General features: G+C 55.1%; 1 protein-coding gene across 2 annotated transcripts; it reads left to right on the plus strand.

Moving 5' to 3' along the window:
* The first annotated feature begins 4,823 nt into the window (after positions 1-4,823).
* Positions 4,824-21,037, plus strand: SSTR4 (somatostatin receptor 4). 2 transcript variants are annotated; one of them, XM_080408137.1, is made up of 3 exons: positions 17,772-18,133; positions 18,305-18,455; positions 18,814-21,037. In XM_080408137.1, the coding sequence occupies exon 3, from the start codon at positions 18,862-18,864 to the stop codon at positions 20,101-20,103; it is 1,242 nt and encodes a 413-aa protein (XP_080264263.1). In that variant the 5' UTR covers positions 17,772-18,133; positions 18,305-18,455; positions 18,814-18,861; the 3' UTR covers positions 20,104-21,037. The 2 variants fall into 2 exon arrangements, with proteins under 2 accessions (XP_080264262.1, XP_080264263.1); XM_080408136.1 differs by having other exon boundaries at positions 4,824-18,133; positions 18,305-21,037.
* The last annotated feature ends 22 nt before the right edge of the window (positions 21,038-21,059 follow it).

The raw sequence follows: 21,059 nt of genomic DNA on the forward strand, positions 1-21,059 counted from the left end.
TCCCTGATCACTGCAAAGTGATCCCTGGCAGAGGATGCTGTGTGGGGACAGCGGGAAGGCAGGTGGCCCTGGACCACAGCATCCCCACTTTGGAGATGCTGAATATCAAATCGAGATGAGAAAGCACCTTCCCCGCCTTCCTGAGCGGCACAGGGATGCTGAGAAGCGCCTGGGAGAGCTGGTAGCATCCAACACTGCCACAGCTGTTTGCTTGAGCAAACAGCAGCCCAGCCTTCAGGCCTCTTTCTGCTCACCCAGCTGCCAGACCTCGATCCGACTTCAGGCAGGAAAAAACATTTCCTCAGGTAGGGCATTAACTATGCGGCTGAACGAGGGAGTTATTTTTTTCTCCAGCTGTGCATACAGTAAAGCCCACGAGTCAATGGGCACTAAGCTTGCACTTCAACACTAAGCCTGCGCCGCAGTGGATCCGAGCGTGTTTCTGGGCTCTCAGTGGAGCACACAACTGAACCAGGCAGGGGGGCTTGCAGATGCACCAACATCCCACCCCTGCCCCCGGGAAAGCAAGGGGGATGCTGCCTCCAGCCCAGTTTGCATCATCTTTAATACAGATGGTTCCTCTCCAACCCGCTGTCCCCACCGCTGCTGATGTGGGCGAGTAGGATGCAGAACTGAGCACGGAAAGCAGGTTTAAGGGCAGCATTTACACTGCCCGGAGAAAAATCACTGAATGAAAAACTGCTGAAACTGTGGCCGCCTTGAAAGTGGACAATTAGAAACAGTGCTCAGGGCTAAGCCTGCGCTCAAGCACAGAGGGCAATAGACACACTGCTGCAAGAAAAAAAAATTATATATTTTTTCCAGTGTTTGTCTGAGCAAACAGAAGCTATTTGCAAATGGTTTTGAGGTGGTAGCGGCCTTCCTCTGTGAGTGCCAGAGACTCAAGAAAGCACAGGGGGTGTTTCCTCACCCAGTGCAAACAGGGAGATGCACAGCCGGCCAGCATTCTGGGCACCCGGAGCTGGGCAGCCTCTCCTCCCCTCGACAGGGGACCTGGGCTGCACCACCTGTGGGGAAGGATGGAAGAGGGGAGACTCCTTCAGTCTGACCACACACACAAAAATAATAAAATAAAAAAGGGGAAGATAAAAAAAAAAAGCAGTGGATAGGTGCATAGCCCTGCAGCCCCAGCAAGGGCACATCTCCACAGCCAGGGACATTTCTGGGTATCAGAGCCCATCCCCATGGCCAGTAGCCACTGTCCCCACAGAGCTGGCCAGCCCCGATGGGGGGACCACAGGCAGACGAGATGCTTTCCAGCTCCCTGGTTTCCTCCAGCCGGAGTGTGCTTGGGCAGAGCTGCTCTGCAAGGGGAGCTGCTCCAGGTTTTCTATTTATGGGCTCTATTAATCCCTAGCTGGGTTTCAGTGGTGCCCTGCCATAAAAGTTGCCTGCTTCTCTGGCTTGGCAGCCAGGAAACAGCCAGCTTGAGGAGACCATAGGAAATGGCAAAGCCTCAGGCTCCAGCTCTCCAAAATAAGGTGCAGCTAAATTAATATGGTGTGAGTGCCTGGCAAAGTGATGTCACCTCAGCCTTACAGCGAGCGGTGAGGGGGATAAATGCATCCCTCTGTCCTGGCTTCATCCCACTCTTCCCAGAAATGCCCCAGCTGGGCTGGAGGAAAAGCACCATGAAAAGCTGTGGCCAGAGATGGAGAACACACACTCCCCCAGGGAAAAATTGGGGAACATTAAGGGATTTAACACAAAGCCATCGTTGCCAGTCTTTCATGAGAGGAAGGGAAACCCTCCTCTTTCTTTTTTGCACTAAAGAGAGAACCCTCAAACCACGGCCAGGGGCTCTAAGAAACAGCCCCATGGTTTCCAATGAGGCACTCAAGAGAATTGTCAGAACCGGGGACCACGAGCACCCTTGGAGTGCCACCCATTTTCAGTGCTTTCCCCTTTTCTGTTGGTTTTGTCCATAGCTAAAGGGATAAACCACAAATATAGCTCCCACCAAGAGAAGCACCGTATCCCTTGTATGTCAACATTTGGACCAAAGCACTGCAGCTTCTGAGCACTCACTTGGCCACTGTATTCCTGCATAGTGTTGCTCACTGCAATTTCCATCAGAAATTCAAGTGCATCCATTACCATGCCTGCATTTAATCTAGCAGGATTTAGACAAATTCCACCATGCTGTTTAAATATTAATTAAGATTTCTCACCCGGCGCATCCTGCATATCCTTTCAAACAGATTTCATTCCTCCAAATCTGGAAGACATTTTTTGAGCAGGTTTATGGCAAGCAGGCAGGCACTAAGGGACGAAGGGCAGCCTGGCCATCCACCAGACCCCCCTCGAGAGCTGAGGAGCCTGGCAAAGCCCTCGCTGCAGGGCTGGGACCAGAGCAGGGCAATGGGTAATGAGCTGAATGACTCCCCTCTCCATCCTCAGCTCTCTAGGTTAAGAGATTGGTCTGGTCTTGGGTGATCCAAGATTAAGGTGTTCCTTCCTATTGCTGGAGCCTGGATAAATCCAGATCTCTGTTTTTGCTGCTCTGCCGTCTTACGTAGCCGAGCACACATACCCACCCACCATCTGCTTGCTGGGTCACTCGTCTTGCTTTAACTTTGTTAAATACACCTGTAGGCATAAGCCCTGCAAATCCACAGGGTTCAAGTGATCACACGGTCCCCCTCCTGCTCCAAGCCATGCCTCTGCCCCTTCCCCGTTTTAGCAGGGCAGTGTTTCTGTAAGCCTTATTCAGCATCAGCAGTTTACAGACCAACTTGAATATTTATGCCAATAAAGCCAAGTTTGGGGATACAGAGGGAACTTGTGCACAAAAGCCCACACTTCAATGCGTGCAAATAAAAACCAAACTTAGTAGCTGGTAAGAGCAAGGGCTGAACTCAACAGCCCCGAGCACTTGGGGCAGGGAAAGAGGAGATGCAGACAGGGCATCCCACTGCCCAGCCAGCGGCCGTGCCTCCCGCAGCCTGTGCCACGTCTCCCAGCCCGCAGCGAGGACATGAGAGGCATTTGGATGGAGCAGTGGGCTGAAAAGCTGGGTCAGACGGGGCACAGTGAGCCGATCCTGGCCAGCGCTCACTCCAAGATGTGTCCTGTGTACCTTGGCCATGGCCCCAGCCCAAACTGGTGGCTGAGCCCACACCATGTCCCTGTTCCTCAATGGCTTGCAAGGAGGGGGAGGGTCTAGGATGGTTGAAGTTTGGGGACATGCCTGCAGTCCCCATGGTTGTCCCCCATCCCATGCACCCCACACTAGCAGCTCCCCCATCCCCAGGCTCCTGTGGAGGTGTGAATATTTGGAGGAGCAGACACAGGGGCATTGAGCGGGGCTGTGAAACACAGCAGTGTCTGCTGCGCTCCCGGCCGGCACCACCGAGCTGCCAGCGTCCAGGAGCTGCCGGGACACCAGCCAGGGCAGGAATAAGTAACACCACTGTGGTTCCCCAGACCATGTAAACAAATACCTGCTCAACCCAGGTCCCTGCCCAAGCTCTGCCGGCTGGCACTGGGGGGGACGTGCAGAGCCCTGACTCCATCTCTCCTTACGAACAGAGATAACACCACCTCCTCACCCACTAGGCAGGGGAAACCAAGTCACAGTCATACATCCCCCAGGTATTGTGGGGATGAACCAGCAGCAGAGCACCACGGAAGGTGTCAGCAACCTGCCTGCAGGCAGGGCTGAGAGGCAAGCAGCCCCATCCATCCCTTGCACTGTCCAGGCAGGGCTCACACAGGTAGTGTGCCACATGCCCACAGCAAAAGCGGGCATCTCAGCATGCATAAATGACCAGAAACACCACTGGCCTTCCAAGCCTTACCTGGGCTTTCCCTCATTTTAAAGCAGTCACTTTATAAACACACAAACTGCAGTAAAGGCCTTTTCCCCTTATGGTTTGGGGAAACAATATTTCCCTTATTATATTTCCCCTGTTGTATAGGGATGCACATGCTGAGGACCCTCCCAAAATGCTGCTGGAGTAGCAAGGTGGCTTTTAAACTACTTGAGTTTTTTTTTCTTAATGCTTTTATTTGCCAAAAAAATAGTTGCTTTCTCAAGAGCTGTTTTCCCCATGAAGTAGCAGAAGCCCCAAAGTCAAGATGGGCAAAGTTTTGGAGAATTTAAAGACACTCTTTTGGTTTGTTTTCTGGAAAACAAAAAGGCAGCAGCTGTGCTGAAGATGTCCATGGGGTACCGGCCAGTAACTGCACAGGTCAAAAGCCTCAAGCTAGTTGGATTTTTGGCTAGAAAACTACTGTTCCTAATCAAAGGAACTGTTTTATCACATCTCCCAATAACATGGTATTTCAGAAGGGGAAAATAGTTTTAAAATTGATCAGTACCTGCTTGTTTGGCATTTTGGAAGGATGCTATGTTGACGTTGTTTAAATGATAGCTTTTCTTTAGGGGAAGTAACTTTTTGCTTTGAGATCTTCTGCTTTAAGGGTTTTTAATGTTGCTTAAAAATAAAATAACTGCGCAGCACCAAACCCAGCGGTGGGCTGGAGCCCTTCGCAGCTGTGCGGGCGCTGCGGGGTGCAGCCCTGCGGCCCGACAACGCGCAGCAGCCGCGCTTGTGGTTACGGCACAGGGGAAGAGCCCTCGGCAGCCCGGCTGCGTCCCCAGCGCCCCCCCGGCGCCCCCCGCGGGCGCCCCGCAGCCGGGCCGGGCCAGCAGGGGGCAGCAGAGCGCCGCGCTCGGCGCCAGGCGGGGGGCTGCGGGCGGCTGCGTGCGCAACGGCTCCGCCGCCCGCAGCCCCCGCGCACCGGGAGATCCAGGCGTGGGGACGCGGAGGGGCCAGGGAGCCGCGAAGCTGCCCGCCCCCCCGCCCCCGGCTCAGGCTGACAAAAAGCTGCGTCTAAAGCCGTTGCAGCCGCCTGGCACAGAGGGTTGACCTGACAAGGGGAGCAGCACCGCGCTCGCTTTGCAAGCGCTGGGTGCCAACTAAGGCTTTGTCTCCGGTTTGTCACCAGCCCTGGGGACCACGCAAGCAGGCAGCAAAGGTCGGTTAGCTGCCTTAGCAAACCTGGCTTAGCAGGGCCCATCAGCAGACCCTAGGCAGGATTCGCAGCAGCAGTCCGCACATAGCAGACAGGCGGTAGTTCCCGTGCCAGGGATTAAACACAACAAGAAGCACGAGCAGCAGTTGCTGCATCTCTCCCCTCACTTCATCAGCCATGTGGCTCTACTCAGCACCCTTGCTGTCTGGCACAGTCACAGGGAACACAGCAGGCTTTGGAGAGAAGACACAGGATCGTAGCACGGCAGCAGTTGTCTGTAGGAGACCTTCATTTCCACTCTGAAAACATTTTTCCTCTGCCTGTGAAATACCAGGTCAGCAACAAAAGCAACATCATGGCAAGGTGAAGCCACTTTTGCTTGGGCCCTGCATTCCCCAGCTGCTTTGGAGGAAGGGAGAGCACAGTCCCATCCCCAGTGTTTATCATGCAGAGGGTGGAAAAGCAGCTTTGGGAGACTCCCAGCTCTGCCAAGGGCAGGTATGAGACAAGAGCCATAGTTGCAGCTGGCAGAAAGCAAAGGGGCTTCATTACAACAGCTTCAGCAGCAGTATGCCTACATGAAGTAAAGCAAAGACCAGATCCTGCCTCCTGCTAGAAAAGAGGACCCTAGCCTTGGGATTTCTCCAAGGTCATGCAGGATTTCTCTGCAACAGAGCAGAGCCCCCAGGCCCACACTTCATAGCACAGGCAACACAGCCCTCCAGAGGTCTGCAGCAGAAGCCACGGGGGCAAACACAGAACAAAGCAAGCCAGCACCTCAGACACACTGCAGCAAGCTGAGGACAGGAGGACCCAGCAGCTTTTCCACACAGCACCCACCACACTCCCAGTGCACCATCCCCAGGCAGCCCATCAGGTCCCTGCCCTCCCAGGATCGCCCAAAGCAGCCTGAGCCATAAGCCAAGGAGCAGCAAGATAACCTGTGCCAGCTGCAGCTGCTCCCTGGGCACACTGAGCCCAGCCAGCTGAGACTTATAACAGCAAAAAGTCCACCCAGCTTCCCTCCACCCTACCAAGGACCCCCCCCCCCCCCCCACACCCCTGCCAGTACTTACCTCCACCAAAAAGGGATCCTCTGCACCCTTTAAATGGGAGTTCACCGTGACAAAAAACACCTGAGTGATCCTCATTTAGCCATTACTTAATCCCCAGCTGTGCCCTCAACATCCAATGCCTCCCTAGTTCTTTTCCCACCTGGGGCTGACCCCTCGGCTGTGAATTTGGGGTCCAGCCCTGGCAGGGGAGTAATGTAGGTCTGTGACTAGCAGGTACTGGGGCAGGGGACCTACCCCACAAAGGGATGCGGGGGCAAACACAGGCTGAGGAAAGCTAAACCAGCCATTTCCTAATGCTGGGCCAGAGGGAAAGCCATATACTGCTTAACACCCGGGACTGCTTCCTTGCCATTTGTTGACTTAGAGGTTTCCTACGAATGCTGGGTGCTGTAGATCTTAAAAACCCCAAAGTGGTGATCCCAAGGTCCGTGGCTCCTCTGGGACACACAGCATCGCTGTGCCCACAGGGATGCACGCAGCCCCTGCGAGCAAAGCCAGCTTTCCCCTGGCACCGACGCAGGCTCTAAGCTGGTTGGGGGCTGCACACAGGGGGCAGCTCCCGGGGGGCAGCGTGCCGAGCATGGTTTGGAGGGAGTTCAAAGATGAAGCTTAAGGATTTTTCTATGACAGTAGAAAGCAGAAGTATTCAAAGCACTGTAGAATGGGCACAGATTTTCTTCTCCCTGCCAAATCGTGATCCTAATAATAGTATCATCATGCTGTAATAGCTAAAAAAAACCCCCACAACCTCCCAAATCCTTAATTCTTGTGACTTAGGAAGAACTGAGTCAATTCTTCAGCGTTGCTAGAGGCAGCGGTATAGAGGGAGACCCTACAGCAGGTTATTCCCCTCGCCGATGGGCTACAATAATATGTGAAGGAGGTGTGCTGGCTGTGGGGGGCTGTGAAGGGGGGTGGTGGCAGGGGGCTGCCCCTGCAGGGGGCTCAGCATCCCCATCCTGCAGCAGCGTGCTCCCCTGGGGGGAGGGCAGAAAGGAGGAGGGGATGTGATGGGGGGCGGAAGGTGTCACATCTTGGTCCCATGAACTGCGCTGGCAGTGGAGCCGATGCGACGTGCTAGCACCAGGATGTTTTACTTATGAGAAACCTCTCTGACTGCCAGGAACTGTTCTGATTCAGCTGAAATTTTTCAGGCTTTTTGATAACTGAAGCTCTTTGGGAGGGAGGGCTGCCCTGGGTCCTGTCCAGTTCCCTCCAGCAAGAGGAAGGTACTTTGCCCTGTTTAGCAAACCAAGCATTTTTTCAGTCATTGAACCCTGGGTTTATTTTCTTTCTAGTTTGGCTGGGAAGGCATAAATGCTGTCAGATATCTGAAATACAAGCAGGGGGTGGTGGTGGTGGGTTTTTTTCTTCTTCCTTTTTTTTTTTTTTTTTGACACAAAATAACTCATGCTGCTTTTCTGCTACCCTTAGGTTCAAACTCTTCGCCCACAGACTGTGGCTGTGGGGATGATCTGGGTTTTGTTCTGAGAGGGAGAAAATGGGTTTGCAGCCCCTGCAGAGCCCCCCTTCAGGGCCCGGCATGGGGATGGCAGGCTGTGATCCCCCACCTGAAAGAGGGGATGTGATTTTCTGTGCCCCCCCCCAGCTCTGACGGAGATGGACAGGCAGGCAGGGCAAAGGTGCATTCACTTAATTCCTCCGAGCTGGAGGGGTGTTAAAATGAACCCAAGCCGTCTGTCCAAATTAGCGTTTCAGGATGAGGTCATAAAAATCACTGGGGCTTCTTTATTTCTTTGGAATTCTGAGCAAACTCAGCATGAAAAGAAAGAAATTGGATCCGCTGCTGAGGAAAACACGGGAAGGATGAGGACACGGGCACAACAGGGACAGTTCTAGGAAATACTTTTGTGAACATTTTATTCATTTAAAAAATGTGTGTGTTGGCCAACAGTAAATGATTAGTGAAATCTGGATCCTGGCGGCACTTGGATGCCAAGGAACATGGAACGACCTGGACATTGAGGCTTTTCACAGGGCACAGCGTTAGCCTGGGACCGCCTGCTCTGGCAGACCCCCATGAGCCTCCCATGTTCTTGCCGTGCTAGGGGGCAAAGCCAGGGTGCTGGCGGGCGACTGGCAGGAGAGGAGAAGCTCCTGGCTCCTGACCTCAGGCACAAGCCCCTCTGGGTGGGGAGGAGTGGGGGCTGCTCGGGCTGGGGAACCCACTGAAAGATGCTGTGGCAGAGGCTGGTACCAAGGCAGTTATTCTGGGGTCTTTTCCCTGGCTACTTATTTCAGGGACTTTTCCCAATGTTAGGAAACATCTTCAGGGCTCCCCAGACAAACTCATTCCCAGCCAATTCAGGGAAAGGACAAATGGTCCCTCGGCTCTACCAGAAAATGATGAATTAACCCACAGCTCCGGCTCCTCACCGGCAGCAGGGGATGGGAGCCACGGCTCCAGCCATGCTGCGTTCGATGGTCCGGCACCACTTCACAGCAAAAAGTGATGGTGAGCATCCTCTCCCCCTTAACATAGCACCCAGATGCAGAGCATCGCTTTAAAGAGAAGCCTCAGGGTGGTACCAAGATGTTCTGAACCAGCCGTGGCAGCTGATGGTGCTTGTGGGGAAGGTCAGACTCCGTTCAGGACAGCAAGGGAAGCAGAGCTTGGCGGAGGAAATCCCCAGCTTTCTCAGCAGAAGAAGGTCCTTATTTTTTTCAGTTGCTGTTATTTGTAAAATGACATCCCTGCAGAAGCAGGGGAGGGAGGGGGCAGGCACTGGGCAGCCAGGGGCCAGCAGGCGAAGGCAAGGGGGAACGTGGCTCTGCGGAGCCAGGATGCACACAGCGAGGGGCATGCCTTCTCTAGCGTGAAAACAGCTCTGGTGCAAGGCACTGCTGCTCCCTGCACCGCTGGGGATTTGTGGTCCTGGGCTGGTGGAGGGGACTCCCAGATGATGGTGGAGGTAGTCTTCACGGGAAAGGATAACAAAAAGCAATCTGGAGTGTGTACGGAAAAGCGAGGGCTCAACCTGGCTCTGCAGGGTGCAGAAGGGACCAAACCCACAATGTCATTGCCTGGGAGACATCTTCGTCACGGGGCCAGGATGAGCCCTGGAGAGGTGCTCTAGCACTGTGGGCGCGCATCCCAGCGTGTGCCAAAGCTTGCCTGGCCCTGAGAAAGAGCAAAAGAGTGACCATACAGCATACACCTGTCCCAGAACACCCCACCTCCGGCTGCCACGTGTCACCGGATGGCATCGGCTGGGCGAAGTGACAGCGCTCGTGCTGCTATCACTGTATTCCAGTGGCTCTGATAGGAGCTGTGGCCGCGCCAGGTGGAGGTGCAGAACCTGGCCACGCACCTGCGCACCCCCTGGGATGCACAAGCTGCAGCTCCAGGGAGCAAATCAGCTTCAGTCTCTTTAAACGTGAAAGATAAAAAATAACCAAATAAATATTCAATATCTTTAGCCTATTTCCCCACATTTTTTTACACTTATTTTTCCTACCAGCAAGTCCTCGCTGCTCCCTAAAGCACACTGCTTCTTAGCAGGGAATAAAGCAGCGTTAGGTGGACCCAGCATCGATGGAGAACTGGGCACCCCAAATCCCAATGTGCCCCCACACCCCCACCTCATTGCCCTTCCCTGAGCACACAGCGGCACCGGAGGGGCAGAGGGAAGCCGGTGGGCCGGGGTTTAGCTGGCTTCAGCACTCAGCACAAATTAATTGCAGAGCAACTGCAGGGAGGCACAATTTTGTAGTAATTTATTTTGTTTTAAGGGCCTAATAACTTCCAGCTGGTGATTTGTAAATGAGTTGGCTCCTCACAAAAACCTGAAATGAAGCATTTGACACCCAGCGCTGTTTTGCTAAGCTGGGAACTTAACACTCGTGTCTCAGCAGAGGGAAGGGAAACCCAGCGGGGAGACCAGAGGAAGGGAGAAACGTCTTTCCAACACGTATGACCAAACCTATCAAGGATGGGGAGTAGTGGGGCATGTCTGCATCCAGCCCACGGACCTCAGCGCTAATGGACCCAACGTCATTAACAATTACACCCCAACACATCAGCCGTGGCCACCGCAATGGAGAAGACCCCTGCATACCAGCAGCCACCTCCACGATGCTGAATTACCACAGCTGCTGCAACCAGAGTGCTCAAACCCCCTGCAAAATGCAGCAGCCCCCTGTTCGTGGGGTGGGATGCCATTCACACACCGTGGATGAGGGGAGCTGTGGGATCCAAGGGGAATTCCATCTCGCTCAGGTCACCCGGGCTCAGGACCCCATTGCTTTTCTCCAGCGATACTATCAGTTGCCTGGGCTAAAGCATCCCTAAGCAAGCATGGCTTCATCCACAGGGATGCAGAGTGTTGCCGATGCTAAGAGAGGGGAGAGCTGTGCTCTCCAGGAAACTCATAGCATTGAAAATTAAAGCTGTCTTTGTTATTTCAGGGAAGGAGCGGAGAGAAAATAATATTTTCTTTATTATATATATATACTTTTAGATATTTTTATATATATATAAAAATATATGTAATAATTTTCTCCTAAAATCCACGTCCCAGTAAAAAGTGCAGTGATTATGGATGTGCTCGGTCAGCCCCCTACAGCAGAAGCACTTGCAATGAGGCTGAAGTATTGGCCCCTCTGAAAAAAAGACTTCTCCAGCGCATGAAAAGCCAGGGAGTGTCCCAACACGCCATGCTTGCTCTGGAATTTGGGTGTTCTTCTGGAAAAGCAAGGTTGCAGGAAACTGCAAAGCAAAAAACAGGCCCCCATCCAGCGTGGGCTGCGGGCAGCGGGATGCTGGCAGCATGGCTCTGTGCGGGTGCGGGCACAGGGTGCCACCCGCTCCCCACCTGCCATAGGGTGGGGGTCCTGCAGAACCCCTGACTGTGCCCAAAAGGGCTGGGGTGGGGGTGCGGGAACCTGCCCCGGCTGCAGGAGGACCACACCAACCTGGGGCAGCCCACCTTTGCCCCCAGCCCCGCTCATTGTTTCCCTGAAGGTTCCCAGTGCTGGAATTTCCTTTAGAGGCGCAAAACAATATCAGGAAAATAAGTTTTTCTTTTCTTTTCTTTTTTTTTTTTTCTTCCCCCCCCTAAAAAGCCGATGGAGGCCTCCCTCCCCTACATGGAATAACATCCTCTGCAGTCCAGGCTCCCTGTCCCCCTCCGCTCACTCCTGCCAGGCCGTCACATCGCTCGTGGCCAGAGTGACGCTGGTTTCCTCCCCGCTCCCCGTGCCAAACTCAGGGGCATCAACAGGCAAAGGTACTTTCAGTAACTTTTCTTTTCAGACGCCCCACCTCGTATGAAAAGAAGGCTTTTTCAGAGCAAAAGACACTTCTTTTCCTGAAAAAGGGGCTTTTCCTCTGCATTTTTGCTCTAAGCAGTGAACAGCCATCATTAGAAAGCGCTGGATTTCCTTTTGGTACCTCACTCAAGCAGTTGTTTAAACCAGAAGCCGCACTGAAACAAGATTCAGGGCTCCTCACCACCACAAGCTGTAATTAAGATAATATCTGGATGGTAAGATAATATCCTGACGATGTTTTCAGTGCAGATGCTGGGGCAGGAAAGCAGGTGCACACTAAGCGTGCTGCCCTCAGGCAGGGCACCCCCAGCACCCACCTCCCAGCCGGCACTGCCCGCATGGATCAGGCAAAACCTCCCTTTCATGCCTGTGTGCTAGGGATAAACCTTCCACGTGTGCCCCCGGCCAGATTTCCTGCGATAACCCAGGGAAAAAAGCAGTGGAGATCCTTTTCTGGCTGCAGAGGCCAGCTCTCCCAGGACCGGGGGAGCTGGGAGCGATGCTATTGGTCCCTTCTGCTGCCAACACAGGCAGGATGCAGCGTCTGTCATCTTGCAGCTTTTGGGACGGGGGGGACCCTACCCGGGTGCTCCCCAAGACTTTACACACCAGTAGCCCCCACCACGCATCTTCCTGCCTGGTTGCTCCCACAGCATCGCCCGCTCGGGCGCCTGCCTGCTGCCAGCGGCTGCTGGGAGATGGGGTTCAGTGCTGCCCAAACAACCAGGCAGGGCCTGGGTTGGCTTTCCAGCCACTCCCCCCCCTGCCCTTGATGTGTCCCCAGCCTCAAAGAGGTGCCCTGGGGTGCTGCATTGCTCCAGCAGTCTCGTTCTCCCACTGCTCCCCTCTGGGTTATCCTGGCAGACAGCTGGGACCCTGTTGCCTTGCTGGGAAGGCTGGAGCTAAAGCTCTGCGTGCTGCCTGCGGACCCGTGGGCTAAGACCTGGCTCCATCCGTAAAAGCCAAAACCTCCATCCTCCTGGGAGCGGGTCAGCTGTCACTCACCTGCTGCTGATCCATCCGACGCAGACAAACGCATCCAAAAAGCTCTTGCAACACCCCTCACCCTCCCGGGGTCTGCCCTTCCCTGCTCGATGCACCCAAGTGTTGCAGGCAGCTCGCGGCACGATGGAAAGCGTGGTGGGGATGTCACCCCCCAAGGGATATCACCTCCCCACGGCACGGAGTGCAAGGGGCCACCTCTGGGGGTACCAAAATAACGGTGTCAAGAATCAGTCCTACTTGCTGTGTCTGGGAAATGAGGTGGGTTTGGGGGGCCCTAACAGCGCTCCCTTCCCTGCTGGCGTCAGACGTTGCTCCGCACGGCATCCCTCGAAAGCGATGCCAGGGGCTGGGATCTGGCTTTGCAACCCAGTGGCCCCTGCCTGGGGGGTGACACACCCAGAGGCCAGGAAGGCAACTCACAGAATACGTTCAGTGAGTAAACCAGCAAGGGCTGGGGGATCTCCCGGGGGCGGGAGGCTTCCACGCACTGGGGAGGCTGTGCTTGCTTTGCAGAAGCTCTGGGTTTGCGGTGCGATCGCTGCAAGCAAAGGATTCGTAATGAAAATGCAAAAGCTGTCAGGGGACGTGTGAGACGTTTGCTGTCACCTGCGTTATGAAGGAGGAGGCGGGAGAGAGGCCGTCCCCTCCAGCCCTGCCGGGCTCCCCTGGGGCTCCCCCAGGACACGGGCCCGCTCGCCAAGCCCCCAAAGCTGGGGTGTCCCCGCCCGTGACAAACGATGTATGTGCTCCGCCAGGAAATCCTGAGCCCTACAGAAACTGGCCGCATCTCCACAAACCCTGTTGTCATCTGCCTAAAAGACGGGGTTTGGTTTTGGGTGTTTTAACATCCGTAGGAATGGATCGGCCGCACGCTGCAGGGGGGCGAAGCGCCCGTAGCACGTTGTGTTCTGATCCCTGGCAATGGAGCTGGGCTGAATTTTTCAGTGAACATTTTTTAAGTGTGAGAAACACGGCCATAAAGGTTTTCAGGACAGAACCTGGTGCAAATTCCCTTTCCTCGCCCCCCCCCCCCCTCCATTGCTTTTACTTTGCTTGAGGAAAGCATGCGCAGAAAAACTCAGACACAGGCAGAAACCCCGATGTTGCGGGATTATTTTATTCACCTGTTGCCTTTAAACCCCCACCTAAGCAGGGTGCCCCTTGCCACACGGTGATGTGCCAGGAGACGTCTGAACCCGGCCCGATGCCAGGGGCATGCTCCCCTCCTTGCTCCCCAGTACCCAGAGGCTCTCCATGCTGCACACTGACGGAGCTGGGCGTCGGGGGGTCCCCAGCCACGGAAAGCAGTGTCAAGGGGGTGCCCAGCTCTCCGGTCGTTTTTTTGGAGTGCCACCCTCCAGGGTAAGCACTTGCATTTCATTTAGCTAATTGTAAGACAGAGTTTTCTGGGGAAAAATGTGACAATAATACCACTTAAAATGGCAAATTTCAAACACCTGGGGGTCCCCCCTGACTACAAGGGGCAGTGGGGGACACTCCTGCTGCACAGACTTTGAAGCTGGGGATAAACTCAAGTTTTTCTGGTGCTGCCTTGAGCTGCTGGTTCTCACAACATGGCCATGAAGCATCTCGCATCTTCTCCATAAGAGCCGGAGGTTTTCAGGAGGAAACTTGTGTTACGCTGCACCATTGGGCAACCAGACGCCCAGAACCTCTACTTGAATTTAATTGGTTTCAACTCATTTTCTGTCAACTCTTTTTGGAAGTAATAATTGAAGATTATGCATATTTGTCTAGGGGGAAGGGTGGCATGTGCAGTGCGATGGCTGCTCTCGCACGAAACTGGAAGCAGCAAAACCCAACCACCCTATTAAATGATTTAATCCATTTTACATCTCTCTTCCTTCTGCACTTGACTATTCTGCTCCAGTGGCATCGGTATTACCTCATTTTGTGATTTTTTTTTTAAAAATGGAAATTGTGAAATTAATTGAAAATTTTCTACTTGAAATTTAATTGTAATTCCTTAAATAGTAGGGTATTTTAGACATGTTTTCCCTTCTGCCACAATGCTGTTATTGCGTTAGGGTGCCACAGGCCCTCAGCAGGCCACGTGCTTGGAGGCAGCTGCTGGACTCGAAGGTGGCGTCGGGTTTTCTGCCGAGCAGCCCTCTCAGGAGATCGCCTTTATTTAATGAACTGATGTGGCCATTAATTTCATAACACTAGAACTGAAGTCGGACAAGCAGGGTCAGGCGTTTGAGGCTGATTTCCTTCTCCTCCTTCACAACTGCACAATATCCTGGTGGAGGTTTTGGATTGCAAAGGTTTATAGCTTCTGCATAACTAAAACCAGAGGGGAATGTATATAAAGGCTGCAAAGCGAAGATGTTCAGGTTTTATATTCGAGCTTGAAAGCCTAAGAACGCAGAAAATGCACATTCGGCGGTGTCGTTTTTATATTAATTCAGCTCTTACTGCAGGGATTAGCCTATTTTTAGCTGAGGAAGCAGCTCCTGGATGCTGACAAAGTGGTTGTGCTTTGTGATGGTACAGTGACCCGTGGAGCTGCTGGTGCCCGCAGCACCCAGCCCGCAGGGAGCAGCCCCCCGGGGTGGCGGAGCCCTGCAGAGCCTTCGGCGTGCCTCTGCTTCTCATGGGGGTAAACTGGTACTAACGAGATGCTCAGCCATGGGGACTGTTAGCTGAAGGAACTGATACCTTCCTCATCAGGAGGAGCATTTGCACCAGACTGAGGTATGGAAATGGGGCTAATCTGATGCAGCCTTGCGTCACTGCCCACGTGTACATTCCCGCTGGGCACACCTACCGGCAGCACCCCGCAACCCCCCCCCCCTCCCCAGCAGCACCCCGGGGTGAGCTTTCCCCTGTGCTGCAGAGCCTGGCATGGGCTGCAGACCACCTTTGCACCGTGGGGTCATAGCGGGGGGTCATGCTGAAGTATATTTTTCAGACATTTTCCAATTGGAATATTTCACCTGTTCCATTTTGAAACTACGTTTCCTTTTTTAGGAAAAGATTTAAAAATAAAAATGGCCTAGAGGGGGGAAAAAAAACACCCCACAGTCTGTTCTGCCCAGCAGTATATTTCATTGGGTTTTCATTTTGATCAGAGAGGAACAAGACATTTTCATTGGCTGTTTTTAACTCTTTTGGACATATTTCAAGGTGGATGTTTTTTCTTGCCACCAGAAAAAAACCAGCCAGCACCAGCTGCCTTTTGCTGGCAGAACCGGCAGGGCAGGGTGAGGCTTGGGTTTGCAAACGCCAAGCCGCCCAGCGTGGCAAGTAGCTCTGCCAGCGTGAGCATCGCATGCCCTAAGCCCCTCAGCCTGCGCCCCCGGGAAAGGGGTAGCCCCCGGGTGAGGGGCAGGCTGGCACAGCCGCTGGGTGGGCACTTGGCACCCGAGGAACGCGCCCGTGTGCCAGCCTGTCGTGTTTGCAATAAACTGGTGAGGGATGGCTTCAGACCTCACCTGGCAAAGGCAATTATTGCTATTGCAGGCTGCGGGTGCAGCAGGTAGGGTTGGTTTTTTGTTTGGTTGGTTTTTTTTTTTTTAACCTATTTGAATAGCACTCGATGCTATCTCGGGCGGAGGGAATGACTTGGTTTATTTTAAAATTAACCATCTGGAGAGCTTATTTCTTGATGAAAAGACATGTTGATTTTTCTTCCTAGGCAGTTCAATCAAAATTCTTGGGGATGAGTCTCTCACCTCAAATTTCTTGGCTCAGTGAGGTTTGGAAGGCAGGAGGGAGGGTAAAGGCTGGTTAGCTCAGCACGGAGGGCAGCACCAGGAGGGGGTTTAAAGCCATTACTGCTGTTCATCCTTCCAGCCACGGGGAGCATTTTGGCTTAGAAAAAACTCATCTTTCACAAGCACTGGGGGTAGGACTCCCTAGGAAAGGCCCTCAAGACAGAGAGCTGCTCCCAAGCTGCTGGAGCGGTGCCTCCCAGGGCCCTAACAAACCGCCCCGTGTCAGGGCATCCTCAGCCACCTACAAGGAGGCTCCACAAAATGTTCCCTGGCAGCCAAAGCTGCTATTCGCCCCTGGTTCTTCCCACACAAAGCTTTTAGTGCCCTGGTCCTCCCCACCCAAAGCTGTTCCAACGACTAGTACCAGGAGCACAATGCGGGCAAAAGTCCTGCTTGCTGTGAAGGACTTTCCTCCCTTACAGTAAAAAAGCATTTAAAAGTTTCCTGTTGCTCCTGGGTGGTGGAAGGGGCCGATGTAACCTGCAGACGGTTTCATTGTTTTATTACACATTTTCCGGTCGCCGGCTGCAACAGGAACCCCCGGAGCACCGTGCCCCTCCTGGGCCCCCTGCCCAGCCCAGCAGCCACCGACACTGGGAACTTCTGTGCCATCGCAGCGGGCTGGAGCCTCATCTTCCCCCCAGCAAAACACCCCACGGAGGTGAGGGGGGAGCGGTGTGTGGAGATGGGGTGCTCTGTTCCCAGTGCCACAGTCCCTGCAGCTCCGGGTACCGGCATGCTCTGTGCTTCTCCATGTCCACCACACTAAGCCGGGATGTCATAGCCAAAACCTCCTTGCCAGCTGCGCAATTAACTATGGTTGTATATTTAAGCACCAAGAAGAAAACTGCACCTGCTTTCCCAGGCACATTGAGCCTGTTCTCAGTAATATAATATAGCACAACATAAGCGCTGATCTGTGTTCCTACCCCTGTGGTCAGAACCCCTCCACGCATGAATGAGCTGATGCGGGCAGCTCGCGGGCAGCCCCCAGCTCCACCCCGACTTCCCAAAACCTCCCCGACCCACGGGCGCTCACCCGAGGCCGTGACCTGGGAACACGAGAGGCGGGTGCTGAGAGGGTCCTTTGCTCCATCCCTTGATGGCTACAGGCTGGGAGGGTGGGGTTAGGGCTGCGCCCGCAGGAAAGCCCCAGCCCCACAGCCGATGACTATGGTCCTCCCCGCCCCAGACCTGGGCTGTCACTCAGCTGAGCGGTTGGGATTTCTTGGCATGAATATGTCCTTGATCCCTTTCACCAAAAAAAACCCCAAAAACCAACAACAAAAAACACAAAAAAACCAAACCCCAAACCAAACCAACCAACCAACCAAAAAAAAAAAAAAAAGAAATACAACAGTCGATTAAAAAAACCAACCCAAAACCAAAAAAACCCAGAATTCAAGATGCAATCTCTGCCCCTTTTTACTCGTTGCACCATGAAATTCGGTGTGGGCTTCAATGTGGGGCGATATTTGCAGTGCACAACCAATTTTGGGGCCAGGCTCGGGCCCCACCGCCTCTTGGTCCCCAAGTTTCTGAGGCCTGGTGCTGCAAGATGCTTCTCTCCCGCCACCAAAGCGGGGACCACCAGCCAGCCGGGGGTTTTCTGCCTGCACCCCTCTGCCTCGCAGTGGGTGGGATGGGGGCTCGGTAGGGAAGGGCTGGGCAGGGGGAAAGCAGGGATGCGCGGGAGGGATGCGGGGATGCGCGGGAGGGATGCGGGAGCGAGCGCAGGGGGCGGGCTGCTGGCAGTCACCAGGGCAACCTGCCTCCATCTCCTGCCTGGCCCGGGCGGGGACACCCCGGCGGCCCCCGCAGGGACCCGCCGGTGCGAGGGGATGCGCAGGCGGGGTGCGCGGGGGACCCCATCCCTCCCGCCCCGCCGCGCCTCCCGGGCTGCCGCATCCCGCCCGCCGCAGCGCCGGCTGAGCGTGGCGGAGCCCCGGAGGATGCTGCGTCCCCCCGCCGGGGGCACAGCCAGCCCAGCACTGCGCACCGGAGGGAGAAGCGTTCCGGGTACGTCCGCTGCGTGATTTTCCATCGGGAAGCGGAGAGCTAAACCAGCAGCTTGCGTTGTGTCTCTTTGTTTGTCACGGGGAAGCTGATTTGCGTGGCGTAGGTGATGGGGGAAGGCAGAGCAGCCTGTATTCCCGCCCGGCAAGTGCGGTCTGTCTTTTTCTTTAAAAGGTCCGAGTCCTTCTGGTCATCTAATTCGGGTCAAGCAGGACTTTGCATTGCCAACAGCCTGCCGTGGATCCCACCGGAGCAGCTCCCAGCACTGCCCGCCGCCCCCCGGGAGGGAGGAGGGAGGCTCTGTCAGTCCCTGGAGGACCGAGAGGTAAAATATGTCCAGCTCACCTCCTCCTTCTGTTCATTCCCCACAGGGGTTAATGGACCCCCTGGGGTTTGTAGCAGTGCGTTACAGCGGCTGGCGGCAGATTCCCAGGCCGCACGGCCGAGGTGCCCACACGCACGGCACCCCACACCGCAGCCCCTAAGACCCCGAAGAGCCTGAGTGCTCTGTCCTGAGCGGGCAACGCTGCTGCCCTGAGGGGAAGACGCCTGGGGAGGGCGCAGGGTTGATGGAGGGAGCAGGGGGGCTACAATCCAAGGGGGAAGGCAGGGGACATGCTTTGCACCTGCTGTGCGGCGCAGTTCTCATCCCCTTCTCCCTCTGCCTGTGCCCTTGCCTGCAGGCTGGCCCCCATCCCCGGTGGTGTCCCGTCCATGGACCACCTCCCAGCATGAACGCCGACACCGAGCAGCTGCCGGCAGGGGCCCAGGCGGCCGGCGTGCCCCTCTGGACCGTATCCAGCTGGGCTGCCTCCGAGGTGCCCCCCAACACCAGCACGGCCACGGGAGAAGCTGGCTGGCAGCAGGGGCAGGCGGAGTGGGGCGGCAAGGCGGGCGAGATAGCAGGCATGGTGGTGATCCAGTGCATCTACGCCCTGGTGTGCCTGCTGGGGCTGCTGGGCAACTCCCTGGTGATCTTCGTCATCCTGCGCTATGCCAAGATGAAGACAGCCACCAACATCTACCTGCTCAACCTGGCCATTGCCGATGAACTCTTCATGCTCAGCATCCCCTTTGTGGCCACATCAGCCGCCCTGCACCACTGGCCCTTCGGCCGGGCCCTGTGCCGCACCGTTCTGGGCGTTGATGGGCTCAACATGTTCACCAGCGTCTTCTGTTTGACCGTCCTCAGCCTGGACCGCTACATCGCGGTGGTGCACCCACTGCGGGCAGCCACCTACCGCCGTCCTCGGGTGGCCAAGATGGTCAATGGCGGCGTGTGGCTCCTCTCCTTGCTGGTGGCTTCGCCCATCCCCATCTTCGCCGGTACAGCAACCACCCGCGACGGCCAGGCCGTGGCCTGCAACCTCCTGTGGCCAAGCCCAGCCTGGTCGGCAGCTTTTGTGGTCTACACCACCTTGCTGGGCTTCTTGCTGCCAGTGTTGGCCATGGGGCTGTGCTACCTGCTGATTGTGGGCAAGATGCGGGCGGTGGCGCAACGGGTGGGCTGGCAGCAGCGCCGGCGCTCTGAGGGCAAGCTGACGCGCCTGGTGCTGATGGTGGTTGCCATGTTTGTGGTCTGCTGGATGCCCTTCTACGTGGTGCAGCTGGTCAACCTTCTGCTGCCCGGCCGCCTGGATGCCACCGTCAACAATGCCTCCCTCATCCTCAGCTACTCCAACAGCTGCGCCAACCCCATCCTCTATGGTTTCCTCTCCGAAAATTTCCGGCACTCCTTCCACGGCGTGCTGCGCCGCTGCCTCGACGCCAGCCTCTGCTGCTGCCACACTGGGGAGGGGGCTGCTGAGGAGGAAGAGGAGGAGGAAGAACCCCTTGACTACTGTGCCGCTCCCCGGGGGGACGACAAGGGCAAGGGCTGCGTCTGCCCACCCCTGCCCTGCCAGCAGGAGCCCGTGCACCCTGAGCCCTGCTGCAAGCCCGGACCCCTCCTCACAAAGACCACTGCCTTCTAGCGTGCCCTCACACCTCACCAGTCCCCGTGGGCATCTCCACCCGGCATGGGCAAAGGGGACCCTGGAGGAAGAGGGGACACGCCACCATGCCCCGCACCGCCAGTCCCCACTTGTGCTGTTGCAGCTCAACAAAATAAAAAGCCATAAGACTGGCCTGTGACACAGTTAATTACATTGGCTGAGTAACTATTGCCATTACCTTCGGCACCCAGGAGCCTCCGCTGGGATCAGGGATGGTGAGGATTTCAAAATGTGTTGGTGAAGGGCAACTAGCCACGGGGCACGTGCCCCTCTGGGATAATAAAACACAAGCTGCCCGTTCCATCCCTGAGACATGCTCTGAAAGACGGGGTACAGCCTGAAAGCCCATCAGCCCCGCTACATCTATGGCAGAGCAAGGGGGTAGCACCAGACCAGACCTCGACGCCAGCTCTGAAGGTTGAGGAGAGCACAGGATCAACCTGACCCCTTTGGGTTCCTCTTCTGTAACAAAAAAAAAAAAAGGGAGGATCTGAGCAACTGAGATGAGAGCTTGAGACTCCGCAACCTGAGCCTTGGCAGGCTCCAGGGCATCCCAAGCCTCCCTCCAGCTACTGGGGAAAGGAAAAAACTTTGGTCCCACCGATAAACCTCCCCCACAAATTCCCAGGCAAAGGGATTTTAGGACACACAGGACCAAACCTGCATTTTCCACAAGAAAACCCAGGAGAACAGAGTCCCGCGCTCTTTGCCGCAGGTAAACATCACCTCTAGTGGTACTTGAAACACATACCCATAGAAACTTCAGCTGAGGAACAGCCCCGGGGCTCTACCGGCTTGGTCATGCTGAGGTAGCATTAAATTAGCCATTTCCAGCTTATTTGGTTTTAACTTGGTCCTTTTAATGTTATTCTTGTTATCCTCCATTATTTATGGCTCATTCCTTCTATTTTAATCACACAGGCAAAATAATGGGC

This window comes from Falco punctatus (assembly GCF_963210335.1).
Source record: "Falco punctatus genome assembly, chromosome: 12".
Taxonomy (NCBI): domain Eukaryota; kingdom Metazoa; phylum Chordata; class Aves; order Falconiformes; family Falconidae; genus Falco; species Falco punctatus.